This window comes from Phyllostomus hastatus, unplaced genomic scaffold (assembly GCF_019186645.2).
Source record: "Phyllostomus hastatus isolate PE091 unplaced genomic scaffold, TTU_PhHast_1.1 phas_scaffold_129, whole genome shotgun sequence".
Lineage (NCBI taxonomy): Eukaryota > Metazoa > Chordata > Mammalia > Chiroptera > Phyllostomidae > Phyllostomus > Phyllostomus hastatus.
The window spans coordinates 4,403,859-4,417,586 of NW_025334009.1; the positions used below are offsets into that span (position 1 = coordinate 4,403,859).

At 60.6% G+C, this 13,728-nt stretch overlaps 2 protein-coding genes across 2 annotated transcripts in view; both read left to right on the top strand.

The window, feature by feature from the left end:
- Positions 1 to 958: 958 nt before the first annotated feature.
- Positions 959 to 8,579, top strand: CDHR4 (cadherin related family member 4). Its single transcript, XM_045857245.1, has 19 exons — positions 959 to 1,007; positions 1,328 to 1,518; positions 1,641 to 1,803; positions 1,878 to 1,969; positions 2,475 to 2,585; positions 3,678 to 3,781; positions 3,974 to 4,110; positions 4,420 to 4,603; positions 4,699 to 4,852; positions 5,087 to 5,180; positions 5,465 to 5,668; positions 5,751 to 5,890; positions 6,124 to 6,274; positions 6,359 to 6,579; positions 6,825 to 6,967; positions 7,482 to 7,538; positions 7,640 to 7,763; positions 7,960 to 7,990; positions 8,524 to 8,579. The coding sequence occupies exons 1-19, from the start codon at positions 959 to 961 to the stop codon at positions 8,577 to 8,579; spliced, it is 2,406 nt and encodes an 801-aa protein (XP_045713201.1).
- A 2,350-nt stretch (positions 8,580 to 10,929) lies between these two features.
- Positions 10,930 to 13,728, top strand: part of IP6K1 (inositol hexakisphosphate kinase 1) — a 36,666-nt gene continuing 33,867 nt past the window's right edge. Inside the window, exon 1 of the mRNA XM_045856826.1 lies at positions 10,930 to 11,109. The gene's annotated coding sequence lies outside the window, so the exon portion shown is untranslated. The remainder of the gene's footprint in view (positions 11,110 to 13,728) is intronic.

The following is a 13,728-nucleotide window of genomic DNA, read 5'->3' on the forward strand; positions in this document are numbered from 1 at the left end:
GGAGAGAGTGAGAGGTCAGGAACCGGAGAGAGCAGCTGTACACAACTTTTCCAAAAAGACTTTATTTCTTTTCAGAGAGAGGGGAAGGGAGGGAGAAAGAGAAGGAGAGAAACATCAATGTGTGGTTGCCTCTCACACACCCCCAACTAGGGACTTGGTGCACAACCCTGGCGTGTGCGCTGATGGGGAATCAAACCGACACCCTTCAGATCACGGACCGGTGCTCAATCCACTGAGCCACACCAGCCAGGGCTAGACAGCTTTTTAAATACAACAAGTGGACAACTCTCAAAGGTACAGCTCAAAAAACATGAAAATCTGTAGACACTGGTGCAACTGTCGCCCAGATGAAGATACAGAATATCCCCGGCCACTCCCAGAGGCCACTTTGATGTCCCCGAAGATAACCACTCTTCTGTGTGATTTCTGTCACCATGGGCTCCCTGCGCTTGATGCAGGCAAACAACTTCCGGAGATTTTGTTGGCCGCGGGGCTCAGATTAGTGGGCAGATAACGTTCAGACGGGGCCGGCGGTCGGCGCTCAGACCCCGTGGGCGAGCAGGTTTCCTGGGCACTGTCTTCACTTGATCTCAGCCAAAAGGCCGAGAAGCGATCCCGGGCACTGTCTTGCTTTGTCTCCGAGGACGGCATGACCACGACTTCCCTGAGTCTGTTTCCCCATCTGAAGCTCAACCCTTGTCCCCTCCCATCTACCTACTTCGGGCCGTAGGAATGAGAGGGGGAACTCACTGCGAGCAGTGAAGACCTGGGGTTTCACAGGTCTCTGGAGGCCTGTGTGGAGTCTACAGCTCGGTCGCCGGGAACGGGCGGGGCTGCAGGCTGGGAGGCCCGGGAGGCCCGCCCACCCGTGTGTTTGAGCAGCTCACCTGGCAACAGGTGGGCCTGACAGTCTGCTTTTCCAGAGTCTCCTCTGCCATCCGTATCTTTAGGGCACACGATGGTGCTGTTCAGGCCGCTGGCACTGCTCCTTGCTCTGGTTGTCTCTGGTGAGGAGCTGGTGGGTGGGGGAACCCCCGTTCTCCCCACCACCTCCGCCCCCGAACTCCGTAGTGGAGTGGAGACCTGATTTTTCTCAGATAAGCTATCACGGAGGGCAGGGGCTGGGGGAGAGGCAGGAAGCCCTGACCCTCGTTCCTGTCTTGGCTTCTTCCTCAGTGGAGTCCTCGCTCTCAGTCTGTGAAATGAGCCAGCTTATGGCTGGATATGGGGGGGAAAGGGGGGGGCCCTGTGGCAGGCGGCCGGAACCACCCTCAGGCATGTGGTTCCCTGTGCACGGGCCCCCAGCCTGATCGTGTCTTCCTCACAGACCGCCACTGCCTGCCCTGGTCCGTGAGTATCTCTGAGACACAGGGGCCTGGTGCCGCCTTTCAGTCCCTCTCCTTGAACTGCTCTTCACACGTGCCCACCTTGAAGCTGCTGCGCGTGCGGCCACCCACTACCTTCTTCGATGCACTCAACCTCAGCGTAACCATGTGGCAGGGGATCTATATGGGAAAGGTGGGGACATGGGCACAGCTGGGGAGCAGGGGGTGCAAGGGCAGACCCTGAATTGACAAAGCCACAGGGGGTGCAGGGGGAAGGAGAGCCTAGGCCCCATATGGCACTGCCCCTTGCCACAGCTGACCTTGAACAACACGGCCCGGCTGGACACCCTGGCCGTGAGCCACTACGAGCTACAGCTGCAGGTCACGTGTGGCACCCTTGTGATGGAAGGGCCACTCTCTGTTGATGTGCAGCGGGACCCTGACCATATCCAATGTGCGGGCCGATTCATCAGCCCAGGTGAGACCAGGGGCGGCAGGTGGGGTGGGCAGGAATGGCCCGAACAGAGCCTCCCTGACCTCCCCTTTGGCCGTCTGGGGAAGTCATCCAGGTGCCGGAAACTGTCACACCTGGAGCCAGACTGTACACTTTGCTGCTCCCAGACCTAAGGCTCCAGGGAGCCCAGGTGAGCCCAGCACACGGGCAGTGCTGGGGCGGGGCGAGGGGGGCGCAGAATGCAGGAGGTGTGGGGAGATCAAGCCCAGGCCCTGCCTGGCCAGGTACACCCTGCAGAGGGACCCTTTAGTGCACAGCTGAGCCTCTGTGTGACACCTGTTTTTGGAGAGAGCCGCTGAGGTCCCCCACCCTTAAGTGGCATGGCTGTTCCCACAGGAACCTCTCTGAGTTCTTTCAAGTTCTCCTGCATGTTGTGAATTCTCCATGACAATCCCGTGTCACTTTTACAATGCAAAAACAAAATGCAGTTTTAAAAAAAAGCAAACGGTTTAAAAGCAGAAAGGATTAAGGATCAGGGCCAAGGGCAAGGGCTTGCCCTGGCTAGGGTAAGTGTCAGAGTCGGGGTTGGGAGCGTTGGGTGTGGGCAGGCACCTGCGGGGTGGTTGGGGACTTTGACAGGGATGCTCGGGGCACTGGGGCCGGGGATGGGTCCTCAAGCATCTCTGTTCTGTCAGATAAACATCACCAGTGCCCAGGACCCTCCACACTTCCCTGGGCCTTTCTCCATCGACGGGCAGGGCTGGCTGCAGGCGCCGGCCCAGGGCCTCAGCGGCCAGGCTCCCAAGGTGAGTATGACTCGGGACCTGGGGGTACCCATGGATCGGGCATACAGCGGGTGGAGCCGCCGCCTCCCGGAGTTTGCTTGTTCCTGGCCTCCCGGGTCCTCTCCGTGATGCTGCCTGTCCCAGACGCCACGCACACCTGCATCTCCTGCCCCGTGCCGGTGCAGCGCTGGGCTCTGAGTCCAGAAAGAAGAGAGGTCCTTGGCTCTGGGGGCTCATGGTGCCTGGAACAGAAAGGAGAGCGTTCAGAGCAGTCCCACAGGAAGGCAAAGTCCTGAGTGAAGTGGCTAGTGCAGTCTGAAGGAGGCTAGAGAAGTTCGTTCTCTGAAAATTCCACATCTTGGCCCTGGCTAGTGTGGCTCAGTGGATTGAGCACGGGCTGCAAACCAAAGTGTCACAGGTTCGATTCCCAGTCAGGGTACATGCCTGGGTTGCAGGCCATGACCCCCAGCAACCGCACATTGATGTTTCTCTCTGTCTCTCTTTCTCCCTCCCCCCCTTCCCTTCCCTCTCTAAAAATAAATAAATAAAATCTTAAAAAAAAATTCCACATCTTAGCCCTGGCTAGTGTGGCTCAGTGGACTGAGTGCTGACCTGTGAACCAAGAGGCCTGTGAACCGAAAGGTCGCTGGTTCAATCCCCAGTCAAGGCACATGCCTGGGTTTCGGGCCAAGTCCCCAGTTGCAGGGCGCACAAGAGGCAACCACATATTAGTGTATCTCTCCGTCTCTTTCTCCCTTCCTTCCCCGCTCTCTAAAACTAAATAAAAAAAATCTTTTAAAAATTAAAAAAAAATTCCACATCTTAGTGACTGGCTCCTAGCAACTCTAAGGTGGTAAGTCACATACCGAATGACTCACGTATGACTCCTCTGGGGCTGTTTGCATCCTAATGGAAGGATTCATGGCCCCAGAGCGGGCCTCAGAGGAGTACGTGACAGCAGGATGACACATCTGGGCGGGGCAGGGGGGGGCGTGAATGCTGGAGCTCTCTGTGGAGGTCCCAGAGGGGGTCTGCCTCTTTGAAGAGAAGGCTGGGCGCAGACAGACCTGTGCAGGCCCCCCATGGCTCCCTTCCTGTCCTGTGTGCACCCAGACCTTCCGGCTGCACGTCCTGGTGACCTGGGGAGCAGGCCGGAGCTGCGGAGGGACGCTCACAGTGCGAGTTCTGTCTGCCCCTTCCGGCCGGGTCTCCTTCCCGTAAGGCTCCCCTGCCCTGGGACGGCGGGGGCGGCGGGGTCTAGCCCCAGGGAAAAGCAGGAGTGGGTTCCAGTGCGCTGCAGGAGGGTCCCAGCCAGCTCAGGGGTGAGGGAAGTCCCAGAGGAGGGGCCTGCGGACCGCGATGGGCCTGGGGGAGCAGGGCCCCCGCAGCTGGTGCCCCTTCTGGTTTAGGGAGCGGAACCGGAACATCACCATCCCCGAGGACCTGGTGCCTGGGAGTGAGGTGGTTCAGGTGCAGGCCCGGGGCTTGGACGTGCGCTACGAAATCCTCTCTCCGGCGCCCTGCCCGCTCTTCTCCATCGGACCCGGTGAGGGGGGCGCGGCGAGGGGCGTGGAGGGGGTAGGGGTGCCTCTGCGCATGGTGCGGAGGTTATTCGCGCTAACCTCTCGCGCCTCCCTGGGAAAAGAGGCTGGAGCTGAGGCAGAAACTGGGGTGAGGTTGCGTCTGGTGGCCCGGCCGTGGCCCCGCCTTGGACGGGGCGACTCTGGTGGCCAGACATAGTGCCCTTCCGGCCCAGGGAATGAGGTGGGAGGTTGGGACTGCGCCCCCCCCGCCCCCCCCCCACTGAGCTTGGGGCCAGGCCTAACTCTGCATCCCTGCCTCCCACCCCGCCCAGCGGATGGCGTGATCCGGACCACTGGGCCCCTAGACTTGGCACTGGCCCCAGGCGCCGCGGTCACTGTACTGCAGGTGAAGGCCTTCGAGCGGCTCCTGCCGTGGGCCAGCGTCCAGCTGGAGCTCACCGTGAACGTGACTCCGGTCAACCGTTGGCCCCCGCGCTGCCACCCAGCGCTTCTGGTGTGAGTACAGCCCCGAGCCTCACCGTGGCCATGGGGATGCCATGCCAGCCACGGCTTCCCCCCCGGCCCTGACTCCCACCCCCCTCTGCTCCCAGGACTCAAGTCCCCGAGACCGTGCCCGTGGGCACCGTGCTGAGAACCTTCACGTGTGCTGACCGGGACTCCCCTGCCTCCACCCTCGACTACCAGCTGCGGTTTCACGGCCCTCCTGGGCTGCCCAGCCTCTGCCTTAGCGGCAGGGATCTGAAGGTGCCCAGGGCCGGGTCCCACGCCCGCGTGCAGGGTGCTTGCAGCGGGAGGTGGCCAGGGTGAGAGCCGGACCGGGCGGGCGGAGGAGATGGTGGCAGAGCCTGCCCGCTTTGCAGCCTGGAAAGCACGGGGCGGGGGGCGTCTCTCCGTGGAGGCCCTGGCCTGGGGCAGCCCAGTGTGGCTCGAGGCTCTCCAAGGCCAGGGCTAGGCCTCACTCTCTGGCCCGCCGGCCAGGTCAACGCCACACTGGACTGCGACGCTCCTGGGGCCTGTTTTCAGCTGGCAGCCTCCGTCCTGGTGTTGGATGGCGGTCAGCCCCCGATGACCAGTGAGTGACCGTATCCGGGCCTGGACAATCTCAACAGGGCTGTTCTGTCCCCCTCTCCCCATTCTTGGGACAGGGTCATCTCTCCTCCCTCCAAAACCAGTAGGGCTGTTTGTGTCCATGTTGGACCCCTAGGGCGGGGCGCGTCACTCCGACCAGACCCTCTCCCCTCCCACCAGACCTTGTCCCTCCTTAGACCCCCAGGGCCGGGTCCTGTCTCCCTCCTCAGCCCCCTGGGGCAGGGCTGGGCACCCCAGGCCGGTTCTTAACTGCCTAACGGCTTGCAGCCGAGGTGCCAGTGCTGGTGACGGTGACACCCGTCAATGAGTTCTCCCCAGCTTGCGCTCCAAGCGTGTTCCGGGTCCGAGAGGACGCGAGGCCCCGCACCCTGCTGGGCTCTGTGGCGGGCACGGACATGGATTACCCGCACGACCGCATAGAGTACTCCAGCCCCGGCGGGTCTGACACCTTCGCTGTGGACCGCCTCAGTGGTACTTCCTCCCCGGGGCTGGGGCGCAGGGGTGGAGCCAGAGCGCCTCTGCGGGCTGGGGCCACCACGGTTCCCGCTTCTAGGGGAGGTTCGCCTCCTGGGGCCTCTGGACTACGAGCAGCAGAGGCTGCACAGGCTCACCGTCCTGGTGACCGACCAGCGCGGAGACCGGGACTCCGCCCACCGCCGCTCCGGCTCCTGCACCGTGACCATCGAGGTCGAGGTGATGGAGCCCCGAGGCCTTGGGGAGAATCAGAAAGGGTTCAGATCTCCCTCTCACATTCTGATTTTTCCCTCTGTGCCTCAGTTTCTTCCGTCGGTTGGCTGGAGGGGGTGGGGCCTCGGGTGGGAAGCTCTGGGCCTGTTGCCTGACTCCTGGGCTCCAGCTGTGGTGGGAGGGGGCCTGGGGACCGCCTGGGGATGCGGGGACCGGGCGACCTGGCGACCTTCCTGCAGGACGTGAACGACCATGCTCCCGAGTGCGAGCCCCCGTTTCAGGAGCTCACCATCCACACCTCCCCGGGCCGTAGCTCGGAGGTGACCAAGGTGTCGTGTCGGGTCCCTCAGGAGCCACAGCGCCTGGCCTTCTCCTACAGCATCGTGGGAGGTGAGCCCGGGGGGCCCAGCGGGCTGTGGGAGAGGAGCGGGCAAGGCCGGCCACGGCCCCCTTCTCCTGCCGCTGTGCTTTCAGGGGACAGTCAGAGCCGGTTCAGCCTGCGCGGGGCCGCGCTGGTGCACAGCGACGTGGCGTCGGGGCCCCCCCTGCCGGAGCAGCCCCGCACTTACGAACTGCTGATCCGTGTGGCCGACGCAGGCCCCTCCGCCCCCCACCTCAGCACCACAGCTACCGTCATCGTGCACGTGGTCCCCTGGAGGGCCAGCACAGCGGCCACCAGCACCCACAGAGCCACAGTGAGGGGGCTCCTTGGGCCCTTGGGCGGTGGGGAGAGAGGGTCTCGGAGGGTGAGGAGACCCAGTTTTCCATGGGGACGGTGGGGGGAGGCTCTCCGGAGGGAACTGCTGAGTGCAGAGAGCAACACAGGAGAACAAGTCTGGGGCGGGGTGGGGGGGGGCGCCGAGCCCTTGGTGGGGGGCTGCAGGCCGGATGATCAGGGCGCTTTGGCAGGGCAGTGGCGAGGCTGCGGCCCCCGTTTCAGGTGCCTTCCGCAGGGACGCCGCTGCTGGTGACGGACACAGAGACCTTCTGGCAGCCAGAGGCCTGGTTCGTGGCGGCGCTGACGGTGACCGGTGCCCTTCTCCTCTGGACTCTGGGCTGGCTCCTCCGCGGGCTCCTCCGAGGGTAGGGCACCCGCCCCGCGTGCCCCGCCTCCCCCGGCCCCTCGTGGGCCGCTCCCGTGAGCGGCGGTTTCAGCCCCGATTTGGTAACAGTGCTCACGGCGATGAGCGGACAACCTGATATCAGACAGCGCTGCCCTCCCCCCGGAGGTTGTCCGGCGGAGGCAGAGGGACGCCCGAGGACCCTGTCTCCGCCGTGGGCAGAGCCCAGTCTTGGAAAGGGGAGGGTGTGGGCGAGGCCCAGGGCTTCACACGGGGCGTGTCACACAGTGGGCGTGTCACACAGTGGGCGTTGACCCTCTTTCTTTCCCTGGCCCTCCACTGGAAACCTGACCTAACCCGGAGACCTTGAGCTTCCTGTGGACACAGGGCCCAACGCAGGGGTGGTGGGGTGGCAGCGTGGACTCTGTAGACGCACGCTGGCTCTCTCCAATACAAAGGGGCAGGTGAATGGCGCGGGGCCCTGGAGCCAGCGGGGGTGCTGCCCTCATGCCTGGCCCCTCCTCCTGGTGTTTTAGGTCGGCCTGGGGGCTACAGACACCCAGCAAACCAGCCCAGGCTCTGCGACTGAGCAGGTCGGCCTCCTTTGTGTGCCTCTGCGCTGGGAAGCCCATTCCTCAAACTCAGGCTGGGGCCCAGAGCCTCATCCTGCACCCCTGCTCCTGCTTTGCTCCAGCATCCGGGGAGCGGAGGGGTTCAAGGAGGGGTCCACGGAGGGGTCCACGGAGGGGTCCACGGAGGGGTCCACGGAGGCACCGAAGACGGAGACACGGCAGGCACCCAGCAGCATCACGGGCCTCGTATGTCCACCCCCTGCCCCGTGTGGGGGGGCACTGAGGCTGCTCTAGAGCACTCCCCTGCCAAACCCAGCCCCTCCCTACCGAGGGCCACCCCTAGGGGAGCGCCCACCCCAATACTGGGAGGACACAGGGGCAAGTGCGCTCCTGACCCCATGGACGGGGTTCACCCCATTGTGCCCTCTCATTTTCCCCTCAGCAGCATTTCGATGGCAGAGCACAGGACTCCCGTGAGTCCCCCTCCTCCCAAACCACTCCCCACCTGGACCCACTGTCCCTCCTTCCCCCGTCTCAGTGTCTCCTAACACCAAGCACCCACGATCTGATCTACTCTTTCCCTGACTGGGGTCCGTTCTCGCTCCCACTCACCTTCCAGCCCATGTTTGTCGAACACCTGCGGGGCCAGGAAATGACTCAGAGCCGGTCTGGTTCCTGCCCTCGGGAGCAGGGGGGGCGGTGGTGAGGGCGAGGCCCCCAGATACTCCATTGTCACCAATGAATTAAGGCAGAGTAACCTGGCTCTGGGTTTAGGGGAGCTGGTGTCCAGTTTTGCACAACCAAGATTATGATTTCTCTGCCTTTGAGCCGGACCTCACGGGATTTTCTGAGAAAGGAGGGAGGGGACAGGTTGGATTAAGCAGAAGGAGGGTCACACCCAGGGTCCTGGGACATCTCCTACCCTTGGGGGAGGGAGGCAGCTCTGCTGAGGCCCCAGCAACCCCAGCAGCGCCCCTCTCCCTCCTGCCCATCCATCCGAGCTCAGGCACAGGCAGAGGCTACCTGTTCAGCACACGCACAGGAGCCCGGCGCTGGCTCTGAGGCCAGGAAGCTTCTTGGCCGCGTGGGAATTTCCCCTTCACGTCGTCCTGGGCTGTGCTTTCAAGTTGATTCAATAATAAACAAAATTACAAGCAGGAAAGTCCCAGCCTCGCAACCCGCATGTGGGAGAAGCTCTGAGATCTGTGCGTCCTTGTTCTCCCTGGGAGAACTCCCTACCTTGTGGGAACACTCTAGGGAGTAGCATGGTTATTTTTTTTTAAAGATTTTATTTATTTATCTTTAGAGAGAAGGAAAGGGAGGGAGAAAGAGGAGGAGAGAAACTTCGAGGTGGGAGACAAACATCATGGGTTGCCTCTTGCACGCCCTTAACTGGGGACCTGGTCCGAAACCCAGGCATGTGCCCCGACTGGCGACCTTTCAGTTTTCAGGGGGACGCCCAACCCACTGAACCGTACCAGTCAGGGCGGGGAAGGTTATTTTTAAGAAGGCACCGTGCGGTGCTCTGACTGACAGTGATTAATGCTCTGCAGAGGTAAGGACCTGTTAGCTTTGTCAGGACTGCGGGGGTCTGTCCCCTCAGAGGCCACCTGTTACGGCCGGTGAGAGGGCCTTGGAGCTTCTTTTTTCCACCGAGAAGAGGACATCGTTGCGGCGGTTTGCCCACTGTGTGTGGAGGTTTTCCTAGGCAGGGTCTGGAGTTTTGCACTGAGGGGTGGGTTGGTGCGGACTTCAGAATGCCGTGGCACAGGTGGTCACGGAGGCGTTGGTGGTGGCCCTCTTCTGAGGGGCTGTTCCTATGTCTTCCTGGTATTTCTTCTGGTTCCTTGGCTCTCAGCCCTCCCTGGCTGCACGGAGCTGCTGCACACAGCCAGGTGGGCAGCTGCCGCTGAGTGCCGCGCCAGCCTCCTTTCCCTGCCCATCAGGTCGCAGGGTACTGCCGCCCGTCCAAGAGGAACTGCTGTCTGGTGCAGGCTCTCTTATTATTCTTTAAATTTATTGATTTTAGGGAGAGAGGAAGGGAGGGAGAGAGAGAGACCTCGAATTATTGTGCCACCTGTTGATACTTTCATTGGATGATTTTTGCGTGTTCCCTCACCCGGGATCGAACCTGAAACCTTGGTGTATCAGGACGTTGCTCTAACCAACTCAGCACGCAGCCGGGGCTGGTGGAGGCTCTCTTTCCCGTGGTATCCCCAAGTTCTCTCAGTCTTCTCCCCTCTGCCAAGTCTGTGGGCCTGAAACCTGTCAGGGGGCTGGAAGAATCTCCTTTCTGGAGCCAGCCAGGAAGTCCCAGGTCCGGGAAGAAGCTGAGTGGGCACCTTCTGGGGAAAAACAAACCTCTAGGTGCTTGCACTAAAGTGAGGGTGTTAGAGCCGGCTGCTGTTGGAGGCGGTGGTAGGTGAACTTTTCCTGAGCATGCACTCTGCTCTAAGGGTTCATAAAATCTTCATCTCTAAAGAGCCAGACTGCAAGGCTCAAAAGTCACAGTGCTGGCTAGTCCTGACCCTTGATGTGGGTGCAGTCTGTGTGACTGCCTCTGGCCTCCTAAGCCTGAAGCCAAGCCCCGTGTCAGCACTCTGAATGGCGGACCCCGGATAACCGCCTTTCCAGGACTCATGGTCGCCCTCAGAGACCCATCGTGACAGTCCAGGGCAAAATATATTGTCAGAGGAAGCCGAGACAAGCCACTTTAGGATGGTAAAAGAGGGTGCCCGCTGTGTGCCAGCGGGGTTGTGCTGGGAACTGAACTGGAGACAAAAGGACAAACGTGGGCCACTCGGGACCGCACGGAGGGCCGCACTTCTGGACGGATGAGGGGCAACGCTGGGAAAGCCGCTGGAAAGACGGCATTCAACCCCGAAGCCAGCAGGAGGAGGTACGCGATCAGGTGCCTCCACTTCCAGAGGTGGCGTGACCTTGGTCCTGCTTCCCCCTCTGCGCCTCAGTTTCCTCGCCAGTGAACTGGGGACAGCAACCCCTCCCTTCCCGGGTGGGGAACGAAAATCAAAAAGCAAACAGAACACAGCAGGCACTCCCTAAGTGTGCGCACGAGTGGGTAGGGAGACGCTGCTGGGATCGCACCGGAGTCGCGTACACCGAGAGGCCAAGGGCGCTCCGGCCTCGGAGTCACCCGCAAAAGCTCTGCCGCCAGCAGCTCTGCGAACCACACGCATGCGCCAAACCCGTGCCGTCACAGTCACGTGCCAAAGCGCTCGGCCCCGGCCTTCGGAGGTTGGCTTTGATTGACAGGCACATCGACCTGTCATCGAAAAGCACTCCCCGGGCGTCAGGCAAAGAGGTTGTTAATTGGAGACAGTCCCGTTCGGGGGCGGTTCTTCGCCGCCCTGGTTACTATGACGCCCGGCCCCCGCCCCCTCGGCTAGCCGCCATCTTGTTGTTGATCCTACCCAGTGGGCAGCGCCAGGAGCTGGACCGAGCGGCCGGTGCGGGGTCGCTGCTGCGGGGCTCATCCACCTGCCCTGCCTGCCAGGGGCGGGCCGAATCCTGGAGGCCCAGGGGGCCCAGCTCCCTTGGGGAGCCGTGGGCGCCCGCTGCCCGGGCCGGGCCGGTGAGTGACAGCACCCGGGCAGATGGACCGGCCTGACGGCCGCGGGGCGGGCGGCGGCGGGTGCCGGGTTGGAGCTGGTGCGCGCAGGGCCGGGATATCCCTAGAGCATCACTTGAACATCGCTCGAGTGTCCTGATCGGCCGCCCGTGGAGCCTCCCGGATGCTGGCGCCCGAGCCGCGGGGACGGCGCTGGGGTGGAGGGCTGAGAGTCCCGCGCCCGAGGGACAGCCCGCTGGGTAGCGGGAAAGTAGTTTCTCCTACCGAAGCCCTGGGCTCCGCTCGTCCGCAGCACTGATCCATGTCCAGTCCCAACCTGATGCTCTCCGGGCCGTTGTGTTGCTCTCGGGTGAGAAATACCTGGACCTCTTTATTAGATGTCGCTCCTGCGAGTGATTTTCAGACGGCCTGAGACTGAGACTAGACGAAACGGGGAAAAGCCGCGCGAGCCAGGCATGCCGCGGTGATTCTGGGAGGGCGAAGGCCCTCCGGCGCCTGCCCCCTGCTCCTCGGAGCTCACCGTTGGCTCCTTCCTTAATGTAGGCCTGGTTACATGTCCATGGTGCCTGAGTTACATTGTGGGATATCACTTCTTTCGTTCTCTACCACCACTTTTTGGAGTTGTGCTAAGGTCCTCCTCTTTTTGCTCTAGGAGTGAGAATTGTGGCGATGACTTGGTTGATTTTATCTATGAAAGAGGTATTCTCCTACTATAATGAGACAAAGGAAGTGTAGAAATGTATAAGAATCAGAAAAAGAGATGAAACTTTTTTCTTGGTCACTGTGGATGGTATGGAACTGCCAAATTAAGTTTTAACAAGCTGCGTGTGTCTTGCCCAGTGAACACGGACCCTCTCAGGCCCTCTCCCTGCCAGGCTCAGAGGGTGAGAGACCCTAGCCTAGGTGTGCAGCAGAGCTCTGAGCGCCCCAGGACACCTTGCTCTTCCCCTGTGGGCCCTGGGCTTCTCCGCACGGGCTCCTTGACGTTGGTCGTGTAGAAAGCCTGCGCGAGACCACTAAGCAACGAGACTTCCTGCACTTGGGTCAGGATCTTGTCAACTTCAGAATGTTCAATTTTGAAAGAAACCAGCCCCTTGGGTCAGGAGATCCTTTTGGAGAACAGAGGCTGAAACCAGAGAAGGCCGCCGGCCTGTTGCTTGCCGGTTGCCTTACTTGTGAGAAGAGAGAGAAGTTGAGTCGTCCGGGTGTATATTTCACTGCCTGCCCGCTGGCCATTTTCTTTGAATCTTGAATGAATTTTTTTTAAAGATTTTATTTATTTATTTTTAGAGAGGGGAGGGAGGGAGAAAGAGAGAGAGAGAAACATCAATGGGTGGTTGCTGGGGGCCGTGGCCTGCAACCCAGGCATGTGCCCTGGCTGGGAATTGAACCTGCGATACTTAGGTTCACAGCCCGTGCTCAATCCACTGAGCTATGCCAGCCAGGGCTTGAATCTTGAATGAATTTTGACCTTGGTAAGACCAGTTTCTTGGCCAGTTCTTGGTAAGAAAGGAAGGGAATACTAAAATATTAGAATCTTCTCAAAATGGTCCCAAGCAAACCAACTCCCCCCATCCTGTAAGACCCCCTTTGGGAGTGTAAGGTGGCCACAGGGTTGAATTCTTGCTGGTTTCCGTTAAAATAGCCCCAGGGTAGGCCCCTAGCCTGTGTAGGATGTTCTCTTCGTTCAAAGCACCAACTTTTGCTGCCCCAAGGACACTATAGAATATGCAAGAGCTTTTGTTGCCTTTGTGTAATCCTTTCACAACCTCATGAGTACTATTTATGAGTGGTAGATTAGTAGATGATGCTTGATTCCGCCATGGTATTACCCCAAAGTAGCTCATAGCAGTACTTCCGTGTTGGGCATTTCTAAGTGCAAGTAAGTAAGAATCTTGTTATGATAGCGGATCCTCCGTGTGCTTAAACTTCTTTGTCTTTATGTGATTCAACGGTGAATGTCAGCACTCGTAACTCTTCTGAGCAACAGACACCCTTCACAGACTGTGGAGAGCCTGCACTGAAGCCAGAAACTGCGACAGGTTTGTGGGATGAGATCTGGTGTTCTGATGCGGCGGTCAAGGTGCTGCTGGCCAGCTGGCCTCAGCCCACCCCTCCAGGGCTTACCGTAATCCCCGCTGGCCAAGTGGTTTACTAAGCATCCCACACATGTTAGTTATTTCCCTACACAAACCACTTGCCGGCCGCCTCCCGTGGTTTTCGTCCCCTTCGGAGCACCCGTGTCCTCCCCCTCCGCTTCCTCCAGAGCCCGGCAGGGGCCTGCCCGCCGTCGCGGCACACCCCGGCCGGCCCCGGGATGCTCGGCTCCCTCGGAACCACGGTGGCACTGCCACCCTCATGCAGCAGCAAAATAGTGTTCGCTCTTTCAGAAGTCATGTTTTGTTTCCTCTGATACACCTTGACCCCTTTTCTACAGAGGCTGTACTTTCGTGTCTTCACACACCTGCATACGCTAGATGAGGACCGAATGTTTACACGAATGTGCTAAATTTGTCTGAGTCGGAGCCACCCTGTGTAATTAGATGGTGGAGGGAAACAGAGGGGATGGGCAAGTGGCAGGGGCGGTCTGGTGGCCCCGGGGCTCCGCCCCCTACCCTGCCT